The sequence below is a fragment of the Hypomesus nipponensis genome, chromosome 16 (assembly GCF_054491055.1).
Source record: "Hypomesus nipponensis isolate SF chromosome 16, ASM5449105v1, whole genome shotgun sequence".
Taxonomy (NCBI): domain Eukaryota; kingdom Metazoa; phylum Chordata; class Actinopteri; order Osmeriformes; family Osmeridae; genus Hypomesus; species Hypomesus nipponensis.
Genome location: NC_140376.1, coordinates 3335074 through 3355000, shown reverse-complemented (window position 1 = coordinate 3355000; position 19927 = coordinate 3335074). Strand labels below are relative to the sequence as shown.

The 19927-nt window shown below is 52.8% G+C and overlaps 1 protein-coding gene across 1 annotated transcript in view; it reads left to right on the top strand.

The window, feature by feature from the left end:
• Positions 1 to 19927, top strand: part of ncanb (neurocan b) — an 84041-nt gene that overhangs the window by 35158 nt on the left and 28956 nt on the right. Inside the window, exons 5-11 of the mRNA XM_084675447.1 lie at positions 3135 to 3309; positions 5249 to 5376; positions 7280 to 7573; positions 8464 to 9076; positions 10283 to 10316; positions 10940 to 11075; positions 13103 to 14269. Of these exons, the coding sequence (XP_084531573.1) occupies positions 3135 to 3309; positions 5249 to 5376; positions 7280 to 7573; positions 8464 to 9076; positions 10283 to 10316; positions 10940 to 11075; positions 13103 to 14269 (2547 nt within the window). The remainder of the gene's footprint in view (positions 1 to 3134; positions 3310 to 5248; positions 5377 to 7279; positions 7574 to 8463; positions 9077 to 10282; positions 10317 to 10939; positions 11076 to 13102; positions 14270 to 19927) is intronic.

Here is a 19927-nt window from a genome sequence, read left to right as displayed (position 1 = left end):
CTCTCTCTCTCTCTCTCTCTCTCTCTCTCTCTCTCTCTCTCTCTCTCTCTCTCACACTCTCTTTCTCTCTCTCACTCTCTCTCTCTCTCTCTCTCTCTTGCTCTCTCTCTCTCTCTCACACTCTCTTGCTCTCTCTCTCTCTCTCTCTCTCTCTCTCTCTCACTCTCACACTCCCTCTCTCTCTCTCTCTCTCTCTCTCTCTCTCTCTCTTGCTCTATTTCTCCTATCTATTTCTTATCTGTGTATTTCTTTCTATCTCTCTCTTTCTCTTTTTTCTCTCTGTCTCTCTCTCTCCCTCTCTCACTCTCTCTCTCTCTCTCTCTCTCTCTCTCTCTCTCTCTCTCTATCTCTCTCTTTCTCTTTTTTCTCTCTGTCTCCCTCTCTGTCTCTCTCTCTGGACATCGGTTGGTCATCAGTGTAATAGTGACCTCTGCTCATGATGCTGTCATTATGTCTTCTTAGGTATCACAGTAATTACTAGAGCAAGTCCTTCAACCATATCGGCACAGGTAGCTTATATCCAGGTCAGCGACTGTGGATGTCAATGAGCCGTTATGCTGCTGCTTGTGGGGAAGTCAAACACTGTGTTAGCCAGGGAGCAGAACAGTTACATGATCCACAGCATCAGACCTGCTCTCCGCTCCACAGAGATGCTGCTGGTGTTAGCGCCCGTGCTCATTCAGTCCGCTAGCCTCATTCCCTCAAACGCGTACCCTATAGATACACACACACAATCACACTTAAACACACACGCACACCAGCTAGGTCCTCGTTCCCCTCGGAGAATAACACAGTTACAGCCCTACTCTATTATCCAGATATAGCCCACACGTGTGTGTGTGTGTGCGTACGCGCGCGGGCACACCCGCGTGTGTGTGTGAATGAGCCACTTTCACGAGTGAGCGAATCACGCGCACCCCTTCAAGCGTGCATGCACCTCTGCAAAGATCATCAAGCCATGTGTGTATTCCTCAAATGAGCCAATCTTTACCCCGTTCTCCATGAGAGCCCTCGTACCTGCAGGAGACCCGCCCCCCCCCTGGCAGTGTGCGTCGGAGACCCTGTCCCCACAGCTCGCACCGCAATCGATTAACACGACCCTCCTTCAGAGAGAAGAGGCCCGTTATCCGCCGGTGGAGGGCTGATCTCCAGGGCTCTGCCTTGGATCGAGAGTCATGCTACGATGCGGACCCCTGCCCAACCCACACTGCCTCCTTCAGGGGGGGCTTAATGTATTCATTAGAGGATATTGATGCTGCCCGGCGTTATCGATATCATATTCTTGTCAGGAAGCCCTTTGATTGGCTGGTGTGCGGGTCCTCAAGCTCTGATGAGATCTCTTTCCTCGTCCCCTGGACTGTATTGGATGGTCACTGGTCCATGTCATACCAATTAGAGCACGACCATTGATTTGTTCTCTCTCTCTCTCTCTCTCTCTCTCCCTCTCTGTCTCTCTGAGGGATGGTGGTGAAGGGGTGGGGGGGGTGTAAGGGTTGTTGAAAGAGACTCCACTCAGCTCCTAGTCCTGGAGGGGAAGGGAGGGGTAGAAAGATGGTTGAGAGAGATGAGGAGAGAGACAGAGAGAAATGGAGATCTGAAGAGTAGATAGGCAGGGGTGAAAAGTCTGGCAGACAGAGAGACAGACAGACAGAGAGACAGAGAGAGAGAGGGGAAGAGGGGAATAGGGAGAGAGGAAGAGGGAGAGAGGAAGAGAGAGAAATGAAAGTCAATACTTCCTTTGAACTAACGTAAAGAAGGGGACCATGATGGGAAGTGTGAATTGGGTAGGTCCAGAAATAGTCATGCGCAGTGTTCATATTTGTGTGTGTGTGTGTGTGTATGTATTTATCCACACACACACACATTACCACTGCAGCTGCATTGCTCAAATTGGCCCCCAAGCCCCCAGAAGTCTCTATCATTACCTCACACACTCAGCAGGAAAAGATGAAGGAGCCATGTTTGTGGCAGGAAGGCAGGCTCCCTGGCCCCTGGCTGCTCTTCATGTGAAGGGCTTCTCCTGGGAGTGGATGTGGGAAGGTGGGAGGTTAGTGCAGCTCCCTGCTAGGGGAATATTAGACGGACACTTCAAAAGCTATTCCCTCTCTTGCTTCCAGGGCTGAGGGGGATACGGTCGTCACACAGGTCGGAGACGCTTCACATAATCCGGCTCTCTTTCTCTCAACTCTCCTTCTCCTCTTTGTTGCATTCACTAGTCCCTCCCTCCCTCCCCCCCCCCCTCTCTCTCTCTCCCATATACACGCTCGCTAATTATTTCCCCCCTCTTATCTGCCTCTCTACCTTTTCTGCTGTGCTGTCTGGTTCACATCTCTGTTTCTGCCTATGCCTCTCATATTCCCATGTTCTCTCTCTCTTTCTCTCTCTCTCTCTTTCTCTCTCTCTCTCTCTCTCTTTCTCTCTTTCTCTCTCTTTCTTTCTCTCTCTCTCTCTCTCTCTCTCTCTTTTTCTCTCTCTCTCTCTCTCTCTCTTTTATTTTCTGCTTATTGAATCTTTCGTCTCCATTCTCTCTCTCTGGATATGTAGAAAGCATCAAGCGCTGCCTGACGTTGACAGTGCTGTATGTTGTTAAACCAGCAAAGTAAACATGGGCGCCATAGCCGCTTGTCATAACAAGGATTCAAGGACAAAAACTCTCACACACATACACAGTCACACACAGACACACACACAGACACATACACAGACACACACTCTTGCATACACAAACACATCTACAGTAGATAAGCCTGTCTGATGCAAATCAAGCTCAAACACAGAGGTTGTTTTGCAATGTTAAACTGACTGCTCCTTCAGTGGAGCGATACCATCGCCGCGCTGCATGATGGGATTCTGTGCTGACTCTGGTACTAGATAGGAAGTCCGTCTTCCACCACCAAGTCAACCATTAGACCACAAAGACACCCCCATGTAGACTCCCCTTTACAAGGAGTTTAGTTCCAAACCACCTCCACTACACTTCTGCGGGTCTGTGCGGATGATCGCCAACGTTTACATAGATACAGCCAAGTCACGACAGCGCATGTTTCCGAGAGCAAGCTAGTTCCTGTGTGGGTGTGACCTGCGCCCCTCACGCCCTTTGCCCCCTCCACGCCCCCCCCCCCCCCCCCCCCCAGGTGTTGTGTTCCACTACCGGGCCCCCCACGACCGCTACGCCCTGTCCTTCCCCGACGCCCGGCGCGTGTGCCTGGAGAACTCTGCCGCCATCGCCACCCCGGACCAGCTGCAGGCTACCTTCGCCGACGGCTTCGACAACTGTGACGCCGGCTGGCTCTCCGACCAGACCGTGAGGTAAGAGCCACCTGGTTGCCACGCATCGCTAGGCAACGATACAAACACCTCTCCCCCCAGGGGGTGGCAGGGGGAGCGACCCCAAACGGGTTGAGGTTGCTCTGGCGACCCCTGGGTGTTCCAGGTGTAGGTGAGCTCTCATCTCCTGTGACGAGGGGACAAATCGGTGCTCACAGGAATAAGTGGCCGTTTAGTATTAGTTTACTACGTTTAGTACTTCAGTTACTACGAGATGCTTGCACAAATCTCTGTGACCCGAACAGACGTCACGTGAAGACATCTTCCACTGGGGTGAATCGAAAGCTTGTTTGGTAAGCGGTGTAGGAGGGGGAGCAGACGGCTCAGCCAATGGTTCGCCTACTTAACTAAAAACTGCGGGAAAAGCATGTGATTTAACGGCGGGATTTCTAAATCCATGCAAACCAGTATAGAGACAAAGAAGGAGGAGTGGCAGCATATGTCAGAGAGCTTGACACCAGCCATCTTAAATGCAGATCAGTTTGGCCTCTGAAAACCCTGCAAGAAAAACCTCTGCATCCATCTCTCATAGAAATGGATTTAATGGCTTGTTTACATCTGGCAGGCTAGCAGTCATTCCTCATCACGCCTCCATGCCCCCCCCCCCTCCCCACACACCCATCGACAGCCCTGCATCTCCACCCAGTGCTGCCTGTCAGGGTGTGCGGGCCCGGGTCTCCACAGCTTCCAGAACCCCCTCCAGGCACCAGCAGGTGTACCACAGCCAGGTGAACCACAGCCAGGTGTACCACAGCCAGGTGAACCACAGTCAGGTGAACCACAGCCAGGTGAACCACAGCCAGGTGTACCACAGCCAGGTGTACCACAGCCAGGTGAACCACAGCCAGGTGAACCACAGCCAGGTGTACCACAGCCAGGTGTACCACAGCCAGGTGTACCACAACAACAGGGAGTCAGATGGCTGAGCGATTACGGCACCGGGCTAGTAATCTGAAGGTTGCCAGATCGATTCCCGGCCGTGCCAACTGACGTTGTGTCCTTGGGGAAGGCAATTCACCCCTACTTGCCTCGGGGGGAATGTCCCTGTACTTTCTGTAAGTCTCTCTGGATAAGAGCGTCTGCTAAATGAGTAAATGTAAACAACAGCAGTCTGTGACAGCAGCTTCAAAACGTGGTGTTTCTACCATACATTCTCCTCCCAGAGAGAGTGTTTCTTTCCTGCTTCCTGTTCCCCACCTGGGAGACTTCTAATTGGACAAGCTCCAGATCCTGCCGGCTGCACATCAATGAGGACGCAAACGACCAATTAACACCGCGAAAATAGAGACATCAGCCAAACGCCAGCCCTCTGAAGCCACGGAGGGGGAGTGTGCGCACGGTGCGTGTGTGTGTGTGTGACTGAGCACACATCTGTAAAAATAAAAACAGGTACAGTCCAGAGCAAGCTAGCGTAGGAGTGCTTCCCCTTGTCCTTGAAGCTCGTCGCAGCACGGCGTCATCTCTTAATCAGTTGCCGGTTTGCCCCCCAGCTCTGTTGGAGCAGACGGAGGACTGGATCTACAAGATGGATCTGTCTCGAGTAATCACACAGCTGGAGATTTTTTTTTTTAGATTATTCGAGCCCGAACATCCACAGGAGAACTGGAGAAGGAATTCATGATCCCGCTCTGTTCTGATTTGCTCGCTCGCTCTCTCTCTCCCGCCGTCTCTCTCTCTCCGTCTCTCTCTCTCTCCCGCCGTCTCTCTCTCTCCGTCTCTCTCTCTCTCTGTCTCTCTCTCTCTCTGTCTCTCTCTCTCTCTGTCTCTCTCTCTCTCTCTGTCTCTCTCTCTCTCTCTGTCTCTCTCTCTCTCTGTCTCTCTCTCTCTCTGTCTCTCTCTCTCCCGCTGTCTCTCTCTCTCTCTGTCTCTCTCTCTCTCTGTCTCTCTCTCATGTTCTCAAGCAATCGCTCTCTCTCCGCAGGTATCCCATCCAGTCGCCCAGGCCCGGCTGCTATGGCGACCGCGAGGACTCACCTGGGGTTCGCAACTACGGCAACAGGTCCCCCGATGAGCTATTTGACGTGTACTGCTTCGCCAAGCAACTGCAAGGTACACCCCCCCCCCCACCCCCCTTCCCCCCATCCTGTGCCCCAACCACCCCTCTTCCCCATCCCAGCAGAGGCAGCCCCAGGCTGGGAGAAGAAGCCCCGCCCCCTCCCTCCCTTGCAGCTCTCTGGGACTCACACAGCTGCAGCGGAATCTACAGCTGCTCTCTCTCTCTCTCTGGCTCTAAGTGGGTCACAATGGTCACACAGATCCAGAGCATAGTCCCAGCCTAGACTATCTGGGTAGTCTGTTTCTATGCAGAGCTTGGGCCTGCCAGATTGTGTTTGTGCATGGTGTGGGGCAATTTCCACCGGAAAACACTTTGCAGGGCGATTGAGCTGTTTTTTGTAATCATGCTAGCAGGCTCTATGTGTATGCAGTGTGAATCAACGCTAGGGAACTAGCAGATAATGGGGAGGTAGCAATCTTAGCAGTAGACCCTATTCTGGGTGCACATATACATAGATCCCCCCCCTCGCAACGCTGCCCCTAGCAACGTTGCCCTTAGCAATGCTGCCCCTAGCAACGCTGCCCCTAGCAACGCTGCCCCTAGATACCAATGTTAAAGTGAGGGATTTCTATGCTGTTCTCCCCAATGGAAATTCTCATTTTATTCCTTCGACTCAAACATTGTGTTGAAATCTTTAAACTAGACTTTGCTGTTTGAAGATCTCTGCTTGCTGTAGGTCAGACAGACCTTACCCAGCATCTAGTTTTTTTGCAGATAGTGATTTAATAAGATCCCAAGATGAAGGCCTTCTGCCTACGCTCTGACATCTCACCTCTAAAATCACAATTGTTTTTCCTTTTTTCGACATTTCACAACTCTACCCTCTCTACTATTTTTCTCCTTTTCACCCATCTACACCTCTTCATCTCCATCAACCTTCTTTTTCATACCTTGTCGTTCCCGTTTTCTACGGTGGTGATTTGACCACACTTATCTGTTCTCTCTTTCTTCTGGTCTGTCGCTCCACCTCTCTCCTGTCTCCCCGCTCTCTTTCTGATCTGTTATATTTTTCTCACATCCTTCGCTTATATTCCCCCAAACAATTGTCTTTCTCCTCCCCCAACCCTCCTCCCTCTCCCTCTCCCCCCCCCCAACCTTCACCTTCCTCATTCCTCACCCATCCCTCCTCCTTCACCCCCTTCTCCCCCCACCCCCCTCCTCCCCTCCTTCACCCCTTCCTCCCCCAACCCCCTCCCCCTACCCCCTCCTCCCTCCCCTCCTTTACCCCTTCCTCCCCCTACCCCCCTCCTCCTCCCTTCCCTCCTTTACCCCTTCCTCCCCCTACCCCCCTCCCCCCTCTCTCCCCTCCTGCACCCCTTCCTCCCCCTCCCCCCTCCCCCCTCCCTCCCCTCCTGCACCCCTTCCTCCCCCTACCCCCCTCCCCCCTCCCTCCCCTCCTGCACCCCTTCCTCCCCCTACCCCCCTCCCCCCTCCCTCCCCTCCTGCACCCCTTCCTCCCCCTACCCCCCTCCCCCCTCCCTCCCCTCCTGCACCCCTTCCTCCCCCTACCCCCCTCCCCCCTCCCTCCCCTCCTGCACCCCTTCCTCCCCCTACCCCCCTCCCCCCTCCCTCCCCTCCTGCACCCCTTCCTCCCCCTACCCCCCTCCCCCCTCCCTCCCCTCCTGCACCCCTTCCTCCCCCTACCCCCCTCCCCCCTCCCTCCCCTCCTGCACCCCTTCCTCCCCCTACCCCCCTCCCCCCTCCCTCCCCTCCTGCACCCCTTCCTCCCCCTACCCCCCTCCCCCCTCCCTCCCCTCCTGCACCCCTTCCTCCCCCTCCCCCCTCCCCCCTCCCTCCCCTCCTGCACCCCTTCCTCCCCCTACCCCCCTCCCCCCTCCCTCCCCTCCTGCACCCCTTCCTCCCCCTCCCCCCTCCCTCCCCTCCTCCTCCCCCCAGGCGAGGTGTTCCACTCCTCTGTGCCGGAGCGACTCAGCCTGGCCACGGCCTCCACCCACTGCCACACCCTGGGAGCCCAGCTGGCCACGGTGGGGCAGCTGTACTTGGCCTGGCAGGCCGGCCTGGACCAGTGTGACCCCGGCTGGCTGGCCGACGGCAGCGTGCGCTACCCCATCAACGTCCCCCGGAGGAACTGCGGCGGGGACGACCCCGGAGTGCGCACCGTCTACCACAACGCCAACCGCACGGGCTTCCCCGACACCACCGCCCTCTTCGACGCCTTCTGCTACAGAGGTATGTTGCGCACGTGTAGATTCTATAGACCCTGGTTCTTCAATAGAGGAAGGTTCTAGAGAGGTTGATTCTGTAGAGCTAGGTTCTTCTAGAATGGAAGGTTCCACAGGTGTAGGTTCTATAGAGCTAAGTTCTTCAATAGAGGAAGGTTCTACAGAAGTCGGTTCTACAGTGGTAGGGTACTGCTACAGAGGTAGGCTGAGATATGTAGCTGGCCAACCGTTGACGATTGACGCCGACAATGGATTTGTTGCCGTGGCGCCGACACACTGTTGTTTATTTCCCATTAATTAGAGGCGGGTGTTTTTGTCATGCATGAATCAACACCGGGGGAATTCCGTGACATTTAGTACACTATGGGAATCTAAGCCTTTCTGGAGCACAGTGGAGGCGGAACCGAAACAGCGGGCCCTCCATCCAACACCAGCCAACCCCACAGGGGTTCATGACTCTCAAAACGTCCTTGCCGTGTCAGTTTAGAATGTTTATAATGTTAGCAGACCCCGGGAGATTTCACTGCCTCCTTTTGGGTTCACTTTGGAATGACTTCAGCCCTGTCACTGTGGTGTGTTGACGTGTTTAGAGCTCTGTGGAAATGTTTGCTTTGCGGAGCCGTAAAACAGCCACCGTTAGATATCTGACTGACAGCCAGTGGATGGATGGCAGGATAGCAAAGTCTTATCTCGGGCTAGGTGTAAACTCACACTGCCAAGGAGAAGGGGAAGATCACACATCTCTACATAATTAAAGGCAAAACAAACACTGCAGAAGAAACAGAGGGCATTTCGGTCTAAGATTATGGATAATGGATAAAGTCACGTTATCATATTCATGACAGTCACATTTAGAAACCAGTGGTCTGTGTTTGTGTGTGTGTGTGTGTGTTTCAGAACTCCAGGCAGGGATCCAGGGTTTTGAGGCTGTAGGGTTTGGTCAGCTCCAGACCCAGCCTTCTGAGACCGACTCCGCTGACCCCAAACCCCAGCACGCTGACCCCAAACCCCAATCCACGTGGACCGGCGTGGTAGACCTGAAGAAGGAAGGCCTCCGCTCGCTGGCCAGGGAGGACGAGTCGTCCGAGATCTCCGAGGAGCATGTGGTCATCCACCTGAGACCAGGAGAGACCTCTCCAGGCTGGGACCACAAGCTGGAAAACCAAGGTGGCTCCGCCCACGAGGATGCGCCGAGTGTAGACGGCGGCCATTTTGGCTCTTCCGGCTCTCGTCCATCGCCCACGGCCTCTCCCACATCCCATTCTCACCCCACCAACAGCGTGCTGTCCAACTTCGTCAACTCCATGATGAGACCCTTCAGGTATTGGACCGGTGGGCTGGACGCAGAGCAAGAGGCCCCCTCTACGGCCACGACCACATCACTGCCTGAAGAAAAATCAGGGGAGGACCAGACGCTAGCCGGGGCTGCTAGAGAGGTCCCAGTTGGGGGAAGGGTGGAGCCAGCAATCAGGACAACGCCGTCATGGGACACCGGGCTGGGACCCAGCCTGTCCAGACCCCCAGCTTAGGACTGGGGACCCCAGAGGAGGGTCTTTCTGAGCTGGAGAGAGAGGTGGTCCCGCTGGATCCCCTGGTCCCGGCGGTGCCAAAACCGGACGGCAGCGACACGCACGCCCAGCCTGGGGAGAGGCCTAGCCTGGCCCGGACAGAAGCTTCATCTTCTGCCCATGGTGAGAGTCTCTACTGAGTCTTAGGGCATGTATGTGTGTGTCCTTCTATGCTGGAAAGGGTAGTTCTTTGAAAGCACATTCACTCTCAGTCTGGAGTAGTTGTGTGTACCACAAGGCCTCAGTCAGCACTGTTGATTCATGGATGTGAAAGGTATATTGAAGGGAAGGTTGCCTGCCTCAACCACCGCGTACGCTTTCGCTGTCCTTGTCTCTCTCTCCGTCTCTCGCTCTCCTGCCCACACACAATTTGTTTCTTTCTCTGCCTGTCTCTCTTTCTCTTTTTTTGAGTTCTTCAGCTTTCTCTTTGTCTTTGTCTCTTTCTCTCTCTCCCTCTTGTCTCTTTCCCTCTCTCCCTCTCTCCCTCTCTCCCTCTCTCTCTCTCTCTCTCTCTCTCTCTCTCTGCTTTGACTGGGAAGGTGGAGGTTTATACATTTCTTTGTTTAATTATTCAAGAAAGTAAATTACATTACATTTATATGCAGCCTTGGCTTCCATTAAGTCAGGAGCTCCCATTGAAAGTAAAGGTGAGAGTTACTGAGACAAAAAGAGGCACATAGTCATAGATCAGTGAGCATGTGTGCTTGGGTGAATATGCATGAGAAAGAGAGAAAGAGAGAGAAAGAGAAAGAGAGAGAGAGAGAGAGAGAGAGAGAGAGGGAGAGGGAGAGAGGGAGAGAGGGAGAGAGACAAGAGGGAGAGAGAGGGAGAGAGAGGGAGAGAGAGGGGGAGAGAGAGGGAGAGAGAGGGAGAGAGGGAGAGTGACAAGAGGGAGAAAGAGGGAGAGAGGGAGAGTGACAAGAGGGAGAGAGAGGGAGAGAGGGAGAGAGGGGGAGAGAGGAAGAGAGAGGGAGACAAGAAAGAGAGGGGGAGACAGAGAAACATTGAGACACAGATTTTGGACTACCACTGTTAAATGTAACTGGGATAAGGAGGATATACTAGGGGAAAGGACACTGTTTGTGGTTGTGTGTTTGTGTGCATGCATGTGTGTTTTTGTGCGAGCGTGTGTGTGTGTGTGTGTGTAGGCTCCATGATGGTTCAGGGACCACTGGGATGGAGGTAACATCGAACCTCGCAGCCCCAGTTACGTCTCCCCAGGGCTGCCAAGGCAGGCGTGAGGACCAGAAATGTCACTACAACGGCCCATTCTTAAAACCTGTGCGGCTTCAACACCCGAATCAATCAATGTGATTCTCCCGTCCTTTTGTAAGAAGGACAGGCAGGGCGGCTTTCATCTCACGGCCCCCACTTACACCCCGAGGAGCGCAAGCGGAGTCAAAGACACCGCTTATATCACACCACTCTCAGTCGAAAAAGCGATTTAAGAAAGGTAGGCTTTTCTCCACACTGCGGCGCGTCTTTCCATCCAAACACTGGAGAATACCTTCCCTCCAACCAAACGCCACCGTGGTGGATTAAGGTTTCACGGCAGGATGAATGTGGAGCCCGAGCCTGCATATATTATTCACACGCCCACTTCCAATTAACGGTGGAGCGGCGTTGCAGAGGTAGGCAGGATTGCCTTATCCATGTGCCAATTAAGGCTCCCCTCACTCTGGGTGGTCATTATCACCGTGGTGAGGAGGAGGAGGAGGAGGGAAGATGAGAAAGAAGGCCGGCGGAATTTGTTACATTTTTTAGGGGTCTCCCCGTCTCCCGTCTGACACCGTTTTGATAAGCAGCCGTTCGGCTGTTCGAGTGCCACTCTCGAGCAGGCTTCTCTGGGCTGCGCAGACCGCCTCTCCAGGCAGGGGCACCGCTCGTCACGCCGCGGCGTACTGTTCTCCGGGAGCCGCCATCTTGTTTCCCCCTCGATGGGTGAGGATCTGAGAGGAATCAGAGCAGAGACGTGGGAACATCTGTTGCTGCGTCACAGGAGCTCTGACACCTGACCCCTCCATCACTCACACGCGCACACATTCCCTCACACACCACACACACACTCACTCACACACACGTCCCTTCCTAACTTGTCGTGGGCGGAAGTCTGTTTGATGGAACACAGCGTTGGTTTGCAGGCTCTCTGGCAGGAAGAAATGAGTGAGTGTGTGTGTGTGAGAGTGTGAGTGTGTGTGAGTGAGTGAGTGTGTGTGACAGCACTCGCGCCGACATGCAATAACTCTCGCCACGAGCGAGTCTTTATTGGCTGGCGCATCTTGCAGATATGCTGAGACGTACGAGCTCGAGCGCACGCACACACTCACACACAAACACACACACACACTTTCTCTCTCACTATATATCTCTGCTTAACTCTGTCTCTCTCTTGCACTCTCTTGCACTCTCAATCTCTGTTTCCTATGTCTCTTCAGTCTCTCTCCCTCTCTCTTTCTCTCTATCTTCCCCTCTCTCTTTTCTCTGTCTCTCTTTCTCCCCCTCTCTCCTAACCCTCCTTTTTTCTCTCCTATTGTCAGTCTGAATTCTCCCATTGATATACTGTTTGACCTTAGGGATTGTCAGCTCTGCAGCAGGAGACTTGTGCTACTATAACACACAGAAGAATCACATAATTGATTTTCACTCTGTTTACGCATCTGAAAGGGGGTTTATAATAAAGTTTGTTTTGCTGGATTTGCATGCTATGACTCAACAACAGCTTTAGCCAAATCTCACAGCAAACAGTAACAATAGGATATAAGATTCTCAGCTGTGCTGTGTTATGATCACAAACAATATACTATAAAGCGAAGACAAGCCGAGTTGAATTTATTTTATAAGCCCTTAGATTGATGATTAGATTAGTGAGCGCAGTTATGCAATCTCTCATTAGAATGTGTTGAACGAGTGGTTAATTAGCTATTCCGATTATGAATTGGACAATTACGTCAGTTACGAGACGCCTTTATGTAAATGAAGCCTGGCTCATAAAGTACATAGGCAACAGCAGACCGATGAATAATTGAACAGTTGTTCAATATTTCATATGTGGACATATCCGTGTATGTTTTCTCCTCCCCACAGTCATTTGTCGTGTTATCTGATGGAGTGTGTTTCCCAGAGGGGGGGACAGGGGCCCACAGGAGACGGCACTCTGCAATGTCATCCTCCCTCACGCTGCACATTCTGTCACTGTACAAAAGCCCCTGTGTGGACCGGGATTGAGAACCACTGCCCTAATCCATAACACCTGGTTCTAACATTTAGCTGGTTGATAGGCTGAATGGCAGAGGTTGGAGACAAAGCCTAGCTGGGGTTTGATAAGCAGGAACAGGATGGGACAGCCGGAGGAGTGGACTGCTCATTAGGTGGAATAGAAGTACTGCAGGAGCCCGGTGCTTTATCACCGTAAATGTGGTACTTACACTTTTATTCTCAGCTAGTTTTGCCAGGCCTTTCAGTGGTCAGAGAGAGAGATTAAATAGAGAGAGGGTGTGGAGAATGGAAGTGTGAAATTGCTTTGGAAAAATCCTCCCTTGGACCGGTGTGGGTCCTGGTAGAACTGAAACAGCTGCTCCATTAGAAAAATGGAGAGGAGAGAAACTTTTCTTTTGCAGACTTAGCAAAAATCAGATGGTAGGATGTATTTCTGCTCTGAATCAGGAGCTAGCCTACAGCATTCGAATGAGCAACCCAGGAAAGTAGCAAATACAACTAATAGATGTTTTAAATGTCTCTATACTTGATATGTGTTTGTTTGCAAATTCCCTCTCAGCTTGGGAATTTGGCTACTGCATAGCAATGGATATACAAGAATCCTTTCAACAAGTTATACATGATACAAATATTGTTTGAATACATTAAAACTGCTATGGAGTCTTATTTAGGGTAGCCAACAAAAAAAAAAAAAGTAAAAACATGTTTCTGCCACACGTGGTAGTAGTAAATCCTCTCTTCTCTCCCTATAGGAGGGGCTCCACCATCAGGGGCGGGTGGGAAGACAAACCCCCCAAGTGAGGCTGATGCCACTCGGCCTCAGGGCCCCAGGGGGCCGGCCTCAGCCCCGCTCCCCAGCAGCCAGCTCCGGTGGGCCCTGAAGAATATGCGTCGCTCTAAACTGGGTCCCCCTGGAAACGTGGCGAATGTGGGGAAGGGTTCCACATGGGAGCCCCTGGAGGCCAAGGCAGGGCCCCTGGAGGTCATGACCCTGCCCACCACAAGCAGAGACAACGGGGAGAACTTCTCTGGAGAGGGGAGGGACCAGGATCTGGATGTGGACGGGGCCAAAGCTCCGGTTACCAGGACGACAACGGAACGCAACAGGCAGACGGAGCCGGAGGGGAGCGGAGGGGAAGAGGAACCGAGAGCTCCGATCCTGAGGCCCACCTCAGACCACACCGGGGCTGTGACGGTGGCCGAGCACACCACCGTGTCCCAGTGGCAGCTGGTGGACCAGCCCACCGCCCCGCCGGCCGGAGTCCCCAGTCCTGCCAGGGAGGGCCCTGCGAGGCCAGAGGGGACCGGTACCGCCAAGGAGGCCCGCGGGGAGATCCTGTTTGTCCGCCGGCCCACTGAGAACCTCCCCTCGACCTCCAGCAGGAGAGACAGACCTGCTGGGGGGTCCCCGGGGTCAGGCTCCTCCCCCTCCATCAGAAAGCAAAGCTGGCAGAACCCCCAGCCCAGGGGGACAGAGACACATTCAAGCCCAGGGGAGGCTACCTCTTCTGGGTTTACCTCCAGGCCTGCAGCCCCCATGGAGCCGCTGACCACCGTCCAGAGCTCCACGGCCGAGTCCCTAACCACCAGGGAACCCGCCGTCGCTAACACCACCGACGGCACCTCTGACAGCGAACGGGATTCCACCAAGGAGGCTCCTGTCTCTGTAGCCTGGGTGCCGGAGGAGCAGGAGAAGAACCGCACGGCCCCGGCAACGCCTGAGCCAGACGACGGGCTGCCGACCGTCTCCACGGGGGGGGCGGGCGGGGAAGACGGGAGCCGGGAGGTCGAGTCCCGGTCGTCCGTGTCCGAGTCCTTCGTGGTGGGGGCCGGCCGGCCCCCGGTGACCACAGACGAGGCCAACCAGAACCCCTTCGGGGTCATCATACCCAACTGGGTCTACGGCGTGAACCCCGGAGGTAGGTAGCTCGTTTTGGTCCTTGTGAGGCCTAATGACCACAGTCATTATCACATTAACACCATGACAACCGGTTACTTAGTAGAGGCGACGCACTCAGTCTGAGGCCGGGTAATCAAAACCAGAACCGTCAGTGCACTTTCTCTTTCTCTTTATCTGTCTCTGTCTCTCCCACTCGCTCTCCCTCTCTCTTTCACTCTCTCTGCCTCTCTCTCTCTCTCTCTCTCTCCATCCCTCTGTTCCTCCCCATCTCCATGAAACAGGGAGACAGCACACTGTGGTAGCACACTGTGGTAGCACACTGTGGTAGCACACTGTGGTAGCAGTAGTAATTAAAGGGTCAGGGCCTGTGCAATTACAGAGCATCACAGAGGCAGGCCTCTCTCTCTCTCTCTGTCTCTCTCTCTCCGGCTGACAGATCAATGTTGACGAGGCTGGAACACGGTGCTTGTAATTGACTCCAGGCTCTTACCTCAGACCTCACATCTCTGTTCTGCTCTTTAACCCCCCTCCCATCTCCTCTCTCTCTATCTTAAATTCTTTATACCCCCCTCCCCTTCTTTTCCCCTCTCTCTCGTTCTCTTTTTCTCTCACACTCTCTCTCTTTCTCTCTCTGTCACTCTCTCTTTCTGACTTCCTCTCGTTGAAAACGATGGGGCTTGCCGCCTCTCTGATCGCAGATGGAGGGTGGTTTATTCTGTTTTCTTAGCTTCCCAATGAGGAGGCAGACGGCACTGTCAAGTGTCGTTGGTCGAGGACCTCATCCAAACCAACGCATCCAGATTCGTCCACTCCCTGCTTGGGAACAGCCCGGTGAAATATTCAGCGCTGTGCCATGTTAAGGCGGTTGGGGAGCACTTAGCTACACCGTCCATGTAGATGATGATGAACGGTGATGTCTCTGACGTTCAGCAGGAAAGCTGCTGTGTGTCAACGCCCACACCCCTCCACCTCTCCCCCCCCCCCCCACTTCCCCACTGTGTGTGTGTGTTGGTCCTCCTCTTTAATCAATGATCAGCTGCTGCTCTTACACACTAACACCATCCCCTGAGCCCCCTTAGAAAAATGACCCCTCTCTCTCTTCCCCCCCCCTCTCTCTCTCTTCCCCCCCCCCCCTCTCTCTCTCTCTCTCTCTCTGCAGTGGTGTCAACCCCCTCCCCTGTAATTGGCTGTGTATGAGAGGCAGATAAGACCGGTCTCTGCAATGTGTCACCTAACGCTCTACTCCCCCATCTCTCTGCCCGCCATGCCCTGCAGCTGAATACACACACACACAAACCAACTCTCGCACATACGCACACACACACATCCACACAAAGTCTCACTCTTACTGCAGGAAACGGGCAGATTTGCATAAGCGTGTCAAACCACAGATCACTTCCATTGACAAAGCGGTCGAGAGCGTTTATAGAATGTCAATACGCATAATCATTTGCATATTTCTTTAATAACCGGATCTCATCTGCATTACACTACATTACATTTAGTCATTTAGCAGACGCTCTTATCCAGAGCGACTTACAGTAAGTACAGGGACATTCTCCCCGAGGCAAGTAGGGTGAAGTGCATTGCCCAAGGACACAACGACATGTGCACCAGCCAGGAATCTAACTGGCAACCTTCCGATTACTAGCCCGATGCTCTACCCGCTCAGCCACCTGACTGCCACCTGACTGCATAATGCATGATGGGTGAATCTTAGTGCAGTGTTCCCTCCCACTAATCACAGTGCAAGGGAATGAAAGAGTTCTTCAACACCTTGTAAAACACCTTACAAGAAACACCTACCTCATTCATATCCCAGTTTACAGCTCGCTTCATACCTGACAAGGTTACCATGACAAACCACAGCATGACTCTGCAGAGGGGAGTGTACTGAAGGGAGGGGGGCGAGGGGGGTTGAGGATACAGTGTGCAGGCTGTCTAATGGACCCTTGAATCACAGCCCAAGCAGAGAGTGTGTATGAGGGACTGGAGAAACATGTGGATGTGTGTGATGTCCCTGCCTGCCTGAAGCTTGGCCCAGGGCCCAAGATGGATCAGACCAAGTGTACATCGATATCTCTACCCCTGACCCTGTCCTGAGGAGAGGAGAGGAGCAGGGAGGAGAAGGGTGGAGACTACTCTCTCTACTGGGGCGTGCTGTACCCTGTATCTGCTTGATTATTGATTCTCTGTTTCTCTGTTTCTCTGTTTCTCTGTTTCTCTGTTTCTCTGTTTCTCTGTTTCTCTGTTTCTCTCTCTCTCTCTCTCTCTCTCTGTCTCTCTCTCTCTCTCTCTCTCTCTCTCTCTCTCTCTCTGTCTCTGTCTCTGTCTCTCTCTCTCTCTCTCTCTCTCTCTCTCTCTCTCTCTCTCAGAGCATCTCGGTCCAACTTTTCTTTTATTACTGCTCAGGTCTTCATCATGTCTCCCTTAGCAATAATGTTTATTAAGTCTGTTCTGTATCTGGTGTGTTAAAATGCCACAGTAAATTATCCTTTCTAGCAGAGAACAGACAAGCCTAGCCTAGCCTAGTCTAGCCTAGCCCAGCCCAGCCCAGCCCAGCCCAGCCCTGTCCAGGGCCCAGTCTAGACCGCCTAGAGTCCATTCAAGCTGATGTATTGTACCTGACCTCAGCAAGCTGCAGATCTTTCGTCATCACCATCAGGGCCATCAAATTCCCATATATTCTACATAACCATTGCCTCATCACGTTTCTCTTAATTTTCAAGTCGTCTCTCTGTCTCTGTCTCTCTCTTTCTCTCTGTCTCTCTGTCTCTGTCTCTCTCTCTATCTCTGTCTCTCTCTGTCTGTCTCTCTCTTCATCCACATTTTTACCTAATCTTCTTTTCATTGCCTAATTTTTCCATTTTCCTATGAAACAGCTGCTGTATCTAATCCCGCACAATTGGCTCCTTGCTTATTAAATGAATGGGATTTGTTAAGTGTCGCCTTGGGTAACTTTTAGTTTGTGGCTATGGTTCTTGTGTTTGCATGTGTGTGTATGTGTGTACAGTCTGTTTGTGCTCGTGCATGCGTTTGTGTGTGTTGGCTCTTTGGTGTCCTGGCAACTAGGGTAAATGCGAAGGAATTAAAGCGTTGAGAATGACCTTAACTGTACAGTGGAAAAGCACTAAGGCTTGTAAAGGTAATACAAGCAGTTACAGCAAGGACCATGCTCAGACATAATTGGGATAATGTGAAGCAATCTATTTGAAGATTTATTTCGAGCCGTATTTGAACTCATTTCTGCTTTATTGGGATTAAGACCGTACAGAGTGACAGGAAACAGGAGGGAGAAAGAGAGAGGGGAGGAGAGGCAAGAAATATCCCGGTCTGGAATCGAACCCAAGCACCCGCAGTTAGCCCTCAGCCTACGTGGTACACACTTTTAACTGGCGAGCCACTTTTTCATGAGGGCGCATAGCTGAAGAGAGAGACTACAGAGCCTTGTTTTTACCCAAACAATACCCGGCCCCTCACACGGCTGAGCTGGTTCGCTCGCTAAACCAGAATCCCATTTTATGACATGAAAGATGGAATCCCGGGGCCCCTTCGGCGGGAAAAGACAAACAGTCATGTACGAACAAAACAAGAACGCTTGTTCTTTCTGGTCTCCCCGGCGTCTGGGAGAAGTTCCATTTGTTCGAACACGTTGCCGTTCGCCGCGGAGAACCGAGGCGCTTGAGGACACAGAGCTGCTGCTGGGTGCCTCCCTGTCTGTTCCGCGTTCCCATGGTTGCTGCCGCTGAACGTCTGGGGTTCAGTGTTCCTCGTTTGCCGCGAGTCGTGACGCGGGTGAAGCGCAGGAGTTTGGGTGGGGGCGATGAGAGTGGGAGGTTTCGCTGGTTCTGCCATATGGTTCCGTATGGTTCACGCAAAGTTCTACAGAACTACTCAGTGGTCCCAAGGTTTACAAGAAGGCTCACCTGGTTCTGGCCGCGCTGCTGATGGAAGGTTTGAACATTTACATTTAGTAGACGCTCTTATCCAGAGCAGTATATTACAGTAAGTACAGGGACATTCCCCCCGGGGCAAGTAGGGTGAAGTGCCTTGCCCAAGGACACAACATTTGGCATGGCGGGGAATCGATCCGGAAACCTTCTGATTACTAGCCCAACTCCCTCACCGCTCAGCCATCTGACTCCCAGCAGCCTGCATGACACTTGTACTTCCACAGGAAATGATGCACACTCGCGGCCTTTGGTTCAGTCTGGGCACATTGCAGCAAACGTTTTATGTGGGGGCGGTGAAATATCCCAGGGTAATGAAGCAGGTTAAATCTCACACCCTCCAGAATCGCTCTCCACATTTTGGGCTCTTTTCAATTTCAGACCGCTGTGAGAGAGAGAGAGAGGGAGAGAGGGAGAGAGGGAGGGGGAGGGGGAGGGATGTGGCTCCTATTAAAAGGAGCCACATTGATCCAACGGATTTCCCGGCAGAAACAGTCTTCGTCCTGTTTTTATTATTGGGCGCAGGGCCCCGTGGGGCGGTGGGACCACGGCTGGTTTTATAAACCTGCAAATAACATCTCTGTGTCCTGCAAAGCAGAGCTGCTGCCGCCGGCCACAGCCTGTCAGGGAGAACATAGATAATCCCCTGAACAGAGACGCTGTCTGTGCGAGCACAAAGAGTTCCTATTCAACGGAAGTTACCAGTACCAGGACAGGCAGAATGGAGTGTTATCCAGGCCCCCTCATCGAAGTACGGTGTGCATGCGGAGTCCAATACTGTGGACCCGCTGATGGATGATTTCAGCACTGGAAATGTGCCGTGTTTGTCTCTCTCTCTCTCTCTCTTTCTCTGTCTCTCTCTCTCTCTCTCTCTCTCTCTCTCTCTCTCTCTCTCTCTCTCTCTCTCTCTCTCTCTCTCTCTCTCTCTCTCTCTCTCTCTCTCTCTCTCTCTCTCTCTCTCTCTCTCTCTCTCTCTCTCTCTCTCTCTCTCTCTCTCTCTCTCTCTCTCTCTCTCTCTCTCTCTCTCTCTCTCTCTCTCTCTCTCTCTCTCTCTCTCTCTCTCTCTCTCTCTCTCTCTCTCTCTCTCTCTCTCTCTCTCTGTCTCTCTCTCTCTCTCTCTCTCTCTCTCGCTTTCTCTGTCTCTCTCTCTCTCTCTCTCTCTCTCTCTCGCTTTCTCTGTCTCTCTCTCTTTCTCTCTCTCTCTCTGCTCCCCCCCCCACCCCTCTCTCGACACAAGCCCTTCCAGAAGAGGAACGATCTCTGAACTTTTACGACTGTGGCCTTATTGCCAAAGCGATGTAATAGAAAATGTCTGCCTGCAGACATTTGAATAGTGCTGTCCCATGATGCATTAGTGCTGCTCTGCTCTGAGCCAGACACTTCAGAAGGAGACGGACACTCCAGAGGTTAAATATGGAGGAAAGGAATTCTAATAGCCTCGCACTCTTAGTTGCCTCGGAGAAGGTGATTGAATGACAAAACTCGGCTAGTTAGCTGCCTCCCCTCCTTCCTGCCTGCCTTCCTTCCTTTCTTACTTCCCTATTTCCTCCCTTTCATCCTTGCTATTGCCCTTTCTTCCCTAATTCCCTCCCTCCTTCCCTCTTTCCTTCCCTATTTTCCGTCCCTTCCCTACCTTTCATCCTTCCTTTCTTCCATCCATCCCTCCCTCCATTCCTTCCTTCCCAGCTTCCTCTCTCCTCGCCGCAGAGGACGCTGAGAGCAGAGCA